Source organism: Sciurus vulgaris (genome assembly GCF_902686455.1).
Source record: "Sciurus vulgaris genome assembly, chromosome: 16".
NCBI classification, from domain to species: Eukaryota; Metazoa; Chordata; class Mammalia; order Rodentia; family Sciuridae; genus Sciurus; species Sciurus vulgaris.
Window position 1 is genome coordinate 7043647 of NC_136477.1, and position 11794 is coordinate 7055440.

The following is an 11794-nucleotide window of genomic DNA, read 5'->3' on the forward strand; positions in this document are numbered from 1 at the left end:
CACAGTACCATCAGACAGAGCAGCATGGGATCCAAGAAGCTAAGAGTCAGAGACCAAGGCATTTTTATAGAGAGTGAGAAGTTCGCTATGAACATACACAGTAGTGAGCAACATATGACCTTATATTGGTCATGGGCCATTGCTGGGATGAGACGGTTTACCATGACAGGAGAAACTGGAACAAGGAAAATCTGAATGAGACAACCTGGGTAGGTGATATTCTGAGTGTGCTTGGATGTTCACCAGCATCCTTGATATTTTGCATGTGTTTAAGCATATTTCAGTAAAGAAGAGGTAGCATGGAGGTTTCGAGATGAGAATCAGAACTTACAACCAGGATGATGAACAGGCTTCCCAAGGCAGCCACTACATCCATGAATAGGAAAAGAGTGAAGAGGAGAAGCTACATTTCTAGATATTTTTCCAGTTCTGTAAGAAGGAATTCTGAAACAGCTTTTTGATTTCTGGGTTCTATGCTACTAATGAATCTAAAGCATATGTGGGCAAAATGACAATAAAGTCCATGAAACTAGCTCATAGCAGTAGCAGCATCACCTGGGACACGTAATGGGTGTAACCTACTCCATTTACTGATAATAATTTCCAGAGATGAGTATCAAAAATCTGTGATTTAACCTCTCTTACACATCATGCTAAAGTTGGGGAATTGATGCTTTACAAACCCTAGTTCATCTATATTGTGAATTCAAGTGAACCTTTAAATCCTTCTCTTTGCTTATCTCTTTTCATCCTTTTTCTCCCTCATTTTCTTCTCAGTACAAACCTATTCATCTTATTTTTTTTGTTCATTATTACCACTCTTACATGTTGTGCCAAATTTTGAAAAGTTAATAAAAAGGCATGGCTTTTTTCTTTCAGAATTATTTTAAACTGTCAAGCAAGCAGAAATACAACAATAGAATCATTTAACCCTGTCTCATCATTATGAAAGTACATTCCCTGAGGTTGTAGGTGGCATATAATTAAAAGGAAAAACATAACAGTGGGAGAAAACATGAAAATCATAGGATTATAAAATTGAGAATAGCAACAATTCGTTGGTGCTTAGAAGAAAGAGGCATGCCTCCATGGTCTTGGTCTTTAATGATATATACTCTTGGGATTAAAATGATAGTAAAATAGCTGATTTAATGAGGAACTTTGGATATTGAGCTCCAGGGATACAGAGACTGCAGGAATCAGCCTGTGAGCACCACAGTCAAAAGTCCCACCCAACCAGGAAGCAGCACCTGAGGTTCCTCCCAGAGATGAGCTTTCCTGACCAGGGTTCCATTGGCTCATTCAGGCTGCCTCCATTTGTTGAGGACACACTTTATGTGTTCAGTATTCAGGTAAGATACTCAACATTATTCTTCTTGAAATCAGTCAGAGAATGCAAGGCCTCTCAGAAAGTACTTTGGAAATGAGGATAGATTTTTTTAAAAATTTTATACTAGGGAAGCAGTGAGGAGAACACATGCATAAGATTTTGAGAAACCTGTACCCCATGCCACTCTTGTCAACTGTCTGTCATCCTCTTAACATCCTGCCATATACATTAAGACTGATACTTATACAGATCCTATTCCTCCAGTCTCATACTTTCCATAAAGACAGATCTTACATCCTCCACAGCAGAAGTCTACCCCTTGTCAAAAATAAGGATTATTGCAAAGGATTCAGACATTTACTTATATTCTTGTGCTGGTGTTGGTCAGGAAGTTTTATGAGTGGACTAGTTGAAAGGGCTAATATATTCAAGTTCCCCAACTGGATAACTTTAAAGAAGAATTATTTTCCCAATGTATAGAGGGGTAATTCTCAGAGACCAGGATGTCCACTGCAGTGTTTCTCTCACACATTCCACATTACATAGATGTTGATGGTCTAATATTTTCTCATCTTTTTGCTACTTCTTTTCCATCAGATTCATCAACATCATGAAATATGGAAACCAAACAACTCATTCAGAATTCCTTCTCCTGGGACTGACGGATAACCCAGCACTGCAGCCCCTCATCTTCAGCGTGTTCCTGTCCATGTACCTGGTCACCATCCTGGGAAACCTGCTCATCATCCTGGCCATCTACTCTGACTCCCACCTCCACACCCCCATGTACTTCTTCCTCTCCAATCTCTCCTTCAATGACATCTGTTTAAGCACCACCACAGTCCCCAAGATGCTGGTGAACATCCAATCACAGGATCAAAGCATATCTTACACAGGTTGCCTCTCTCAGGTCTGCTTTGTCCTGGTTTTTACTATTTTGGAAAATTTTCTCCTTGCAGGGATGGCCTTTGACCGCTATGTGGCCATTTGTCACCCGTTGAGGTATACAGCCATCATGAATCCCCGCCTCTATGTCTCTCTTCTTCAATCCTCTCTGCTCATCAGCACTATGGATGCCTTCCTCCACACTCTGTTGGTACGGCGTCTGTCCTTCTGCAGAAACCTGGAGATCCCCCACTTCTTCTGTGAACTAGCTGAGGTCATTAAGCTGGCCTGTTCTGACACCCTTATTAATAATATCCTGGTATTTGTTGCAGCATGTGTATTTGCTGGTTTTCCTCTTTCTGGGATCATTTTCTCTTACATTCACATTGTGTCCTCTGTCTTGAGAATGCCTCCATCAGAAGGAAAGCATAAAGCCTTTTCCACCTGTGGATCCCATCTGTCTGTTGTCTTCTTGTTTTATGGAACTGGTTTTGGGGTGTACATTAGCTCTGCCGTTGTTGACTCCCCCAGGAAGACTGCAGTGGCTTCAGTGATGTACTCTGTGGTCACTCAGATGCTGAACCCATTTATCTACAGCCTGAGGAACAGGGACATGAAGGAGGCCTTGAGGAAGCTCATTGGTAGGATAGCATTTTCTCCATGAAGTGTTCTTTGCTTTGGACTTTCAGAGAAAGTCAAAGAGCTAGATTTCCTATTGAGCAAGAATGCCTAAGTTTTCTATCACTACATTCTTCTAAATAATAACACATTGAGTAGGTGTATTTTAGCTTTGAATTGAAACCTGACTTTGCTTTATGTCTAGCTCTGTAATTTTTAAAAGAATCTTTTAATTACTTATTTATTTTTAAACTTTTTACAGACTGTATTTTGATTCATTGTACACACATGGGGTACTTCTTTTTGTTTCTATGGTTTTACACAACGTAGATTCATACCATTTGTGTAATCATAAATATTATTTGTTCTAGTTAGTTATCTAAGACTGTAGAATGTATTTATACATTTTGATAGATCATACATAAATGGAGTATAATCTCATATTTTTCTGATTATACATATTGTAGGATCACATCAGTCTTGCAGTCATATATGTACATGAGGCAATACTGTCTGGTTCTCTCTACTATCATTCCTTCCCCTACACCCCTTCCCTTCACTCCAATCTACCTAATAGAAAGTCTATCTCAATAGTAATAGCTTTTAACTTACCCCATTTTAATATCTATAATGTGGCATAATTTCATAATATCAGTGGTTTGAGATGGTGGTGAGATAGTTCAAACTCAGCAAGGAAGTGGTCTTCCGTCTAATAAGGAGAAGAGACTCTACATTTATAGGCTGAAACAATAGAGTTAACTTGTATATCAAGGATGTCTGAATAGAGACAGAAACAGAGACAGAGAGCAGGGCTTCATTCAGCCCTCCTGAATTCACCCAGGAGTTCCTTGAGTTCCCCCAGTATAGTAACAAATTCAGTGTCATATTTGGACATGATGTCAGAGGCAGAAAACTGAGATTCCTTCCACTTGTGCTGACATTTTATATTTCCACGCATGAACTAGACTACATTTCTATGGTGGAGTGGATAGTGGCCCTCCCAATAAGACCAAATTTGGTCCCACTCACTTTTGCTTATTTAATATGACAAGTGGGTGAATAACACCACTATGGTGAAGGGTGAAAGTGATTTTCAGAACAGGAAATTTTCCTGGAATGTCTTAGTGGACCCTAAATGTAAACTCATGTTTCCTTATAAGATATACAAAGGGGAGAAGACACAGAGACAAGTGAGAGGCACTGTAACCCTAGAGATGCACAGTGTACTGATTGCCAGTGTCTGATTATTTCCTCTGCAATACTGAGATTTTCATTGGATTACATGGTTTTGTTTTATTATACAGTCTATGTATTGCCATTTGTTTTTATATGTATATAGAGGTATATCCAAAAATATATATCCATAGGGGTACATGTCTTCTTTTTGACTAGATTTAATTTGTGACTCTAAAGATACCTATTGAAGGGAGGCAGAACCTAGTACAGAAGGAAGCACGTCCATATGTGAGTGGTCTTGTTAGTTATATGGATGTGAGCAGAAAGATGGGAGGGACATGCTGACATTCTCATGGTATCTCAGAATGAGAGATCGGCCAACACCAAGTTAGGAAAAGTAAGGAACTGAGGTGTCTCATGCCTCCAATTACTATCCTAATGACTCTCATACGTTGCAATCATTTCACTCTCAACAAATGATTTCCGTGATATGAAATTGGATTCACACTTTGAATTCCCTCAACCTTTATACCTGCGGATGTGTCCATGCATACTTTTTCATTCTGTCTCTGAAATCCTCTCTTCTTGTTCTTCCAACCTCAGCAGTAGTCTAGATACTTGTCTTGGGACAGTGTGTCTTTATTATCCTAAAATTCAGCTCAGTATGCAAACACACGTGTTTACTTTTTTCTTAAGGTTTTTCAAATCCCTACATATTATATTCTTTCTCTCCTGTGATTTGAGAAAGAAATTGTGTGCAATATATCACAAGAAATAATGATTCATTCTGATGGGATAATTAAAAGTAATGTGCTAAATAGATGGAGTTGGAAAATATCATGCAAAGTGAAATAAGTCAAACCCAAAAACTAAAAGCAGAATGTTTTCTCTGATATGTGGATCCTAACTCTCAATAAGGAGTGTGGGCTAGGGAAAAATAGAGTTACTTTAGATAAGGTAGAGGGGAGTGAACGGAGAGGAAGGAGTATGGGGATAGAAAAGATAGTAGAGTGAAATAGATCTTTTTACCTCATGTACATATATGACTGTATGACCGATGTGATCCAACAATATGTACCATCAGAAAAATGAGATATTATACTCCATTTATGTATGATCTATCAAAATGCACAAATGTATTGTCCTATCACACATAAATAATTAGAACAAATAAAAATAATTAAAAAATAAATAAAATTAGAAAGCAATGACTCATGAAAATAGAACTCATAACACTACTGTTTTGAGGACACTACTCTAGGTCTATTTTGATGCTTCTACATGCTGTATACTAAGGATGTGTTCAGAGAGCCAGAGACCTTGAAAGCTGAGGCACATCTTTGATGCTCTGTTCAGGAAGATATCAGGATTCCAGTGATGGATTATTACTGACTTCAGTGTGGCCAATCCAGTAGTATCATAGGTCACCTCACATGATGGCAAAGAGTCAACTCCAAAGTATGATATCATGATGACAAATTTCAGGAATTTCTTTTAGAAAAACAAAGATAATGAAAGTATATAATTTGCTGAAAGTATATGGTATATAAATGGATGGAACTAAGTAATGTCGTACTGAGTAATAAAAATCAGACTCTGAAAATCAAGGGTCTCATGTTTTCTCTCATATGTAGGAGTTAGGGGAAAGAAAGGGGGGGATAAAAGGATTTCTTGAAAATGTAAGAGTGCCCAATAGAGTAGAAGAAGGAATGGAGAGGGATGGAGGAGAGGATGGCTTGGGAAGGCACTGGGAATGAAATCTACTAGTTTTTATCTTTCCATGTATCTATGTACACAATGAACCCCATTTTCACATAAACTTTTAAGGCACTAAGGAAAATAAGAAGAATAGGCGTGATATCCTGAGGTAGAGCAAATGGATCAGGGAGAATGAGGAGGGAGGGAGAGGGAACAAGACTGACCCAATTGTGGTACACGCACCTACTAATCCCATTCGATATAAACACAATGAAAAAGGTTTAAGAAAGAAAAGCATACAGTAAACGTATTCTCCTCTTGCTTTACAGCAGACCTCCTTAAGAAAGTCTCTAAAACGACTGCCTCCAGATCATTTCAACCCATGTTTTACTGAGGTCCAGCCAATGAGGCTGTAGCAACATTTGTAATCTGTAGGTTTATGGTGCCCCTTACCAGTCACTGGTAAGGTCTCCACCCCTGTTCACTCCATCGACTTCTGCTGCTCAACAATGTGGACACTGTCACAGATCCATCTGCCCAGTGGATGGTGAACGTGGTTAGATTCTTGTAGGATTTTCTGACACTTTGATGGGCTCCAAGCACACAGACCTGGGTCTAGGCTCTGTTTAACTCTCAAGTTCATCCATATTTCTCAGATAAAGAAGCTCTAGCTCTGTCTTTATCAATGCATCTTCTCCTGGGCATTTCATCCTCATCACCAGGAAATAGAACCTCCTTTCTTCTTTATGGGAATAAATCCAGAGTTCCTTGGCTCCTACCCATTTAACGTGCATTCTCTGAGTTCTTTGATAGTATCTGGAAAACTTTAACTTATTTTTTTTACATTAACTGTTATCTTTGTGGTTCATGGGAAGACTGGCCATTTATTAGCACAGTGATATCTGCACAATTTATCTATGTTTAGTGAGGTTAAAATGGTGAAGAAGGATGCCACCTTCCCCCAAATCTCAAATAATAACCTTGAAAATTCCAAATGCATACAGAATGGGTAAACATGGGGTAAAATGTTTTGAGAACACATGAAGATATTGAAGCTGTAAAGTAAAAGCTTTTAAAACAAACACTTCTGTGGAACACCACCTCTGCTCAGAAAGTGATGGTTAAATTCCTACCACATATGCTGAGCGCATGGACATCAGACCTGACTGCCTTTTGATGATTTGGTACTAAGTTATCACCTCTCTTTATTAAACCTGAGGAAACATAATTTCATCTCACAGTCTCTTTTTGTGAAGAAAACTATGGAAACTATTGTGACAAAATTGGAGGATATATTTTCATATTCTGAACCAGGTGTCATGGTCCTGTCTAGTTTTGGCTTTCAGCAGTGATCATAGAAAATAAATTGAACTCCTCTGTGCTAAGCATAAAGAATAAAAATTAAGGTTTTGTCTACATCCACTATAGTTAAGACTATGTGTATTTGCTTTTATATAATAGTTAGCTAAGATTTTACTGTTTTATTGGTTCTTTTTATTTATTTATTTTTGTTTTGTATTTTTTATTTTACCTTTTTGTGGTTTGTAATAACAACTTGAAGAGCAAGGCATGAACCAATAAGAGAATAAAATAAAATAAAGCAAAATCAAGGGCCAAAATTTGTATATAGATGCTAAGTACTGTAAGAGGTCAACCTTTGAAATCTTTTATTATTTTGTTCTTGTTGCTTTTACAGAATGCATTTTGATCCATTGTACACAAATGGGGAACAACTTTCCAGTTTTATGACTGTGCATGCTGTAATTCATACCATTTGTGTAATCCTACATGTACATAGGGTAAAGATGCCTGTCTCATTCCACCATCTTTCATACCCCATCCCTCCTCCCTCTCATTTCTCTCTACTTAATCTAAAGTTCCTCCACTCTTCTCTCACCACCACCACACGCAATTTTGTGATTCTTTTTGGTTAAACAGAGCATGGGATTCATTTTGGCATAATGATGAAGATGTGGGGTAAAATTAGCTGCAATCCAGTCTCCAGCATATCCCTAATCCCTCCCCTTGTTCTCCTACCCTGTTTCCTTCCCTCTACTCAACCTTTCTCTGTGCTTCTTACTTTCAGTTTTTAAAAACTTGTGTAGTTAGTGTTTTGTGGATTACACGACGATGAGATTCACTGCAGCATATTCGTGGAGGTAGGTGGGAAAGTCAGGTCAGAATCATTTCACTGTGTAGACAACATTTAAAATGACACTATTTACACCCACAGATATGGCACATATTCTCAGACCTCAAACAGGAACCAGGATTCAAGATGTATTTAAATGGATAAAAGTGTCTTAGTGTTCACAGGGACACTGGGATTTCCTATCGAGGTGGAAGCATGACATGTGCAAGGTCTGGGAAGTGGAGAGGAGTAGGAAGAGTGGGGAGAGCTGAATGGTGGACAACTGGCCTCCAGGGTCAGGAAATCAGCTGTACTGAACTCCCCCCATCCACAGTCTTGGTCTTTAAGGACTTGCTCTCCTGGGATGAGAGTAACGGTGAAAAAGCTGCTCTAATGAGGGCCTTTGTTATCGACACCCCAGGGAAACAGCATCAGGATTCAGCATCTGACCTCACTCCACAGCCCTGCCCTGCTCAGGAAGCAGCACCCGAGCCTCCTCCCAGACATGACCTCCCTGACCAAGATCCCCTTTATCTATGTAGTCTGTTTGCACTGCCTGAAAGAGACTTTCCATCTTCAGTATTCAGGTAAGATGTGAAGTATCACTCCTCCTGAAGTCAGAAGGGAGACCTAAAGCCCCCAGTTAACGCTCTAGAAATGAGGGAGGATGTGTTTTGAGAAATTCTTCTTGGGGAGGCAGAGAGAAAGCATTGCCTAAGATGATGAGAAACAAGCCCTGTGCCTTTCATATCAACTGACTGTCACCCCCTGACACATTCTCATTTCTACTTGCTTGAAGTCATACTGTGCAGTGGGATATGTCCCCTTTCATTCAGAGCAGAAATCTTCCCTTTCTCAAAAGTGATGACTGTTACAAAGCACTTCGATATTTCCTCACATTCTTATGTTGGTGTTGGGTGTATTAGTTGGCAAGAATACCATAACCAAATACCACAAACTGGTGGCTTAGCAACAGAATTGATTATCTCACAGTTCTAGATGCTAATGTCCAGAGACCAATGTGGCTACAGAAGTGGTGTTCAAACATATTCCCATAATGTACTGCTTATGCGCACCTATGTAATTACTCCACATCATCGGCAACAGGTTTATCAACATCATGGAAGCTAGAAATGAGACAGCTGTTTCAGAATTCCATCTTCTGGGACTCACAAATGACCCAGCACTTCAGCTCCTCATCTTCAGCCTCTTCCTGTCTGTGTACCTGGTTACCATTCTGGGGAACCTGATCATCATCCTGGCCGTCAGCTCTGATTCCCACCTCCACAAACCCATGTACTTCTTCCTCTCCAACCTGTCCTTCACTGATGTCTGTTTAAGCACAAGCACAATCCCAAAGATGCTGGTGAACATCCTAACACAGAGTCAGAGCATCACCTACACAGGCTGCCTCACCCAGGTCTGCTTTGTCTTGGTTTTTGGTGGCTTGGAAAATTGTCTCCTTGCAGTGATGGCCTATGACCGCTATGTGGCCATCTGCCATCCACTCAGGTACATAGACATCATGAATCCCTGCCTGTGTGGACTGCTGACACTGTTTTCATTGTTGGTTAGCATTGTAGATGGCCTGCTGCACAGTCTGATGGCATTGCGTCTGTCCTTCTGCACAAATCTGGAGATCCCCCACTTCTTCTGTGAACTTGCACAGATTATCAAACTGTCCTGTTCTGATACCCTCATTGACAACATCTTGATATATGTTGCAGTTTGCATATTTGCTGGTGTTCCTCTCTCTGGGATCATTTTCTCTTATGTTCACATTGTGTCCTCTGTCTTTAGAATGCCCTCATCAGAAGGAAAGCTTAAAGCCTTTTCCACCTGTGGGTCTCACCTGTCTGTGGTCTCCTTGTTCTATGGGACAGGATTTGGAGTGTACATTAGCTCTTCAGTGACTGACTCCCCCAGAAATTCTGCTGTGGCTTCAGTGATGTACTCTGTTGTCCCTCAAATGCTGAACCCCCTTATCTACAGCCTGAGGAACAAGGACATGAAGGAGGCCTTGAGAAAAATCCTTGGAAGGACAGTTTCTCATCGATGATATGGGGTCTTTTGTGTAAGTTAAGGTTTCCTGCTTATCTGAAATCCCTGGCTCTTTTGTCACTACTTCTTCTAAAATGTTGAGATCACACAAGGACCACTTGCATTTTAATTTGATTTAAACCTTACTTTTTAGTTGATCTAGCTCTGTGATATTTGACTTAGGCTTTCCATTATCCAACACAATTTCTTTGTTCGGCTTTCACAGAAGCAGAGCCCAAAATAAGGGTTCTAGTTGTAGTACATTTCTTTGTACTGCACCCTCAGAAGTTGGAACATTAGTTAAGGAGAACAGGGAAAGAATAGACAGAAGACAAGTGTGGTCATACCTGCAGAACAGCCACCTTTCAAGCACCTGACCAGGGTCATCATTGTTGCCTTCCACTGGTGATACCACTGTGAGACAGAGGGGTGCAAATTCATAACCCAGGATGCAATTCCTTAGATCTGTACTACTAATCCATATCTGTTTGAGGCAAAATAGCATCAACGTATGCATTGCATTTTCTGTGAAACTGGCAGAATTAAATAATATCAGTGGTTTGAGATGACTGTGATGTAGTTGAACCTCTTAAATGAAGATGACCTCTGTGCTAATAAGAAAAGAATCCTATGCTTATGACAGCTCTAACAATAGAGTGACCTTCCATTCTTAGATCTTCAAAGTATGGGAATGTACTGGGGCAGAGTGTAGAGCTTCATTCAGTTCCTCACAAAGAGGCCTCATCCTAACACCATTTTCATTCCCGTCCCCAGACCATAATGGCATGTGCAACGTCATATCCAGACATAATGCCAGAGGTAATAATCCGAGACCCTGCTACTGGGTGGCTTAACTAGTAAGTTGTGGATCATGGATGAGCCACATTGTACCTCTGAAGTGGGCTGAATGTTGGTCCTTGAAATATCTCCAGATCCCATCCTGCTAACTTGCAATTCACTTATGGGATAAATGGTGACTGTTACTTGTTTGGAAGAAGGGGATTTGCAGGGTAGGATAATTTACCTGATTCAGTGGATGTGCTGTAAATGTCATCCTGTGTTTCCTCATAACAGAAGCAAAGGAGACACAGCAAACAGGGGGGCACTGTGACCAGAGGTGAAGTTGGGCGAGTGGAGTCCCCACTTGATGCCATTGTTTGATCACCTGTGCCCCACAGACTGGTTGTTTTCTTACAGGCTGATGAATTTTTTAAATCAATTCTTTAGACATCCCTCTTATTAAATATATGTCCTAGTATTGAAGTTCAGGTTTAATTAGTGAAAAAGATGACTTCTTGTTAGTGTGATTTTGCTTCAGAAGCAGTCATGGTCTTGGGTGTAGCAGATTCTCTCTGTTTTCAGTGCTCTGTAGTTACATGTTATGTGCAATGACATTAAAATATGGGACATTTCTGGCATTGATGAAATTCTGGTTGCTATTATTTTTTTCTCCTACAATAAAGCTATTTTAACAGTCACCTCTATGTCCTCTGAAGGAGTTAAAAGACAAGTTTGTCCTTGGAATAAAATTATTGGCTATAAAAGAGGAGCTTTTCACCTTGGGTTAGTTCCAAAAAGTTTTAAGTGGTTAAACCTATGTACCCTACTGTTAGATATTTCTGGTGTTCCACATCTTCCCTGAAGTGGTCCTTTACCCTGATAATCTAGTAGGTCCAAAATAGCATTCAATCAATTTATGTTTTTTTCTTATTATGAGATTGGGAGCTATTCTATATATTATGGTCTATTTATTTTCCTTTCTTGTGAGATACATGATATTTCCATTCTTCTGCTTATCATTTTTAATATCTTATTCAAAATAGTCCTTTATGTAATATCACACAGAATTATATATTATATATATATTATTACAAATTATATATAGTATACATAGCCTATGTATGAATGGCAAAAGG

General features: G+C 39.6%; 1 protein-coding gene across 1 annotated transcript; it reads left to right on the forward strand.

Moving 5' to 3' along the window:
• Positions 1–508: 508 nt before the first annotated feature.
• On the forward strand, positions 509–9897 carry LOC306647075 (olfactory receptor 7G2-like; the record flags this gene model as incomplete). The annotated part of the gene is made up of 3 exons (XM_079116107.1): positions 509–564; positions 1928–2332; positions 9351–9897. 3 exons carry the CDS (start codon positions 509–511, stop codon positions 9895–9897), a joined length of 1008 nt encoding a protein of 335 aa, XP_078972233.1.
• Positions 9898–11794: the final 1897 nt, after the last annotated feature.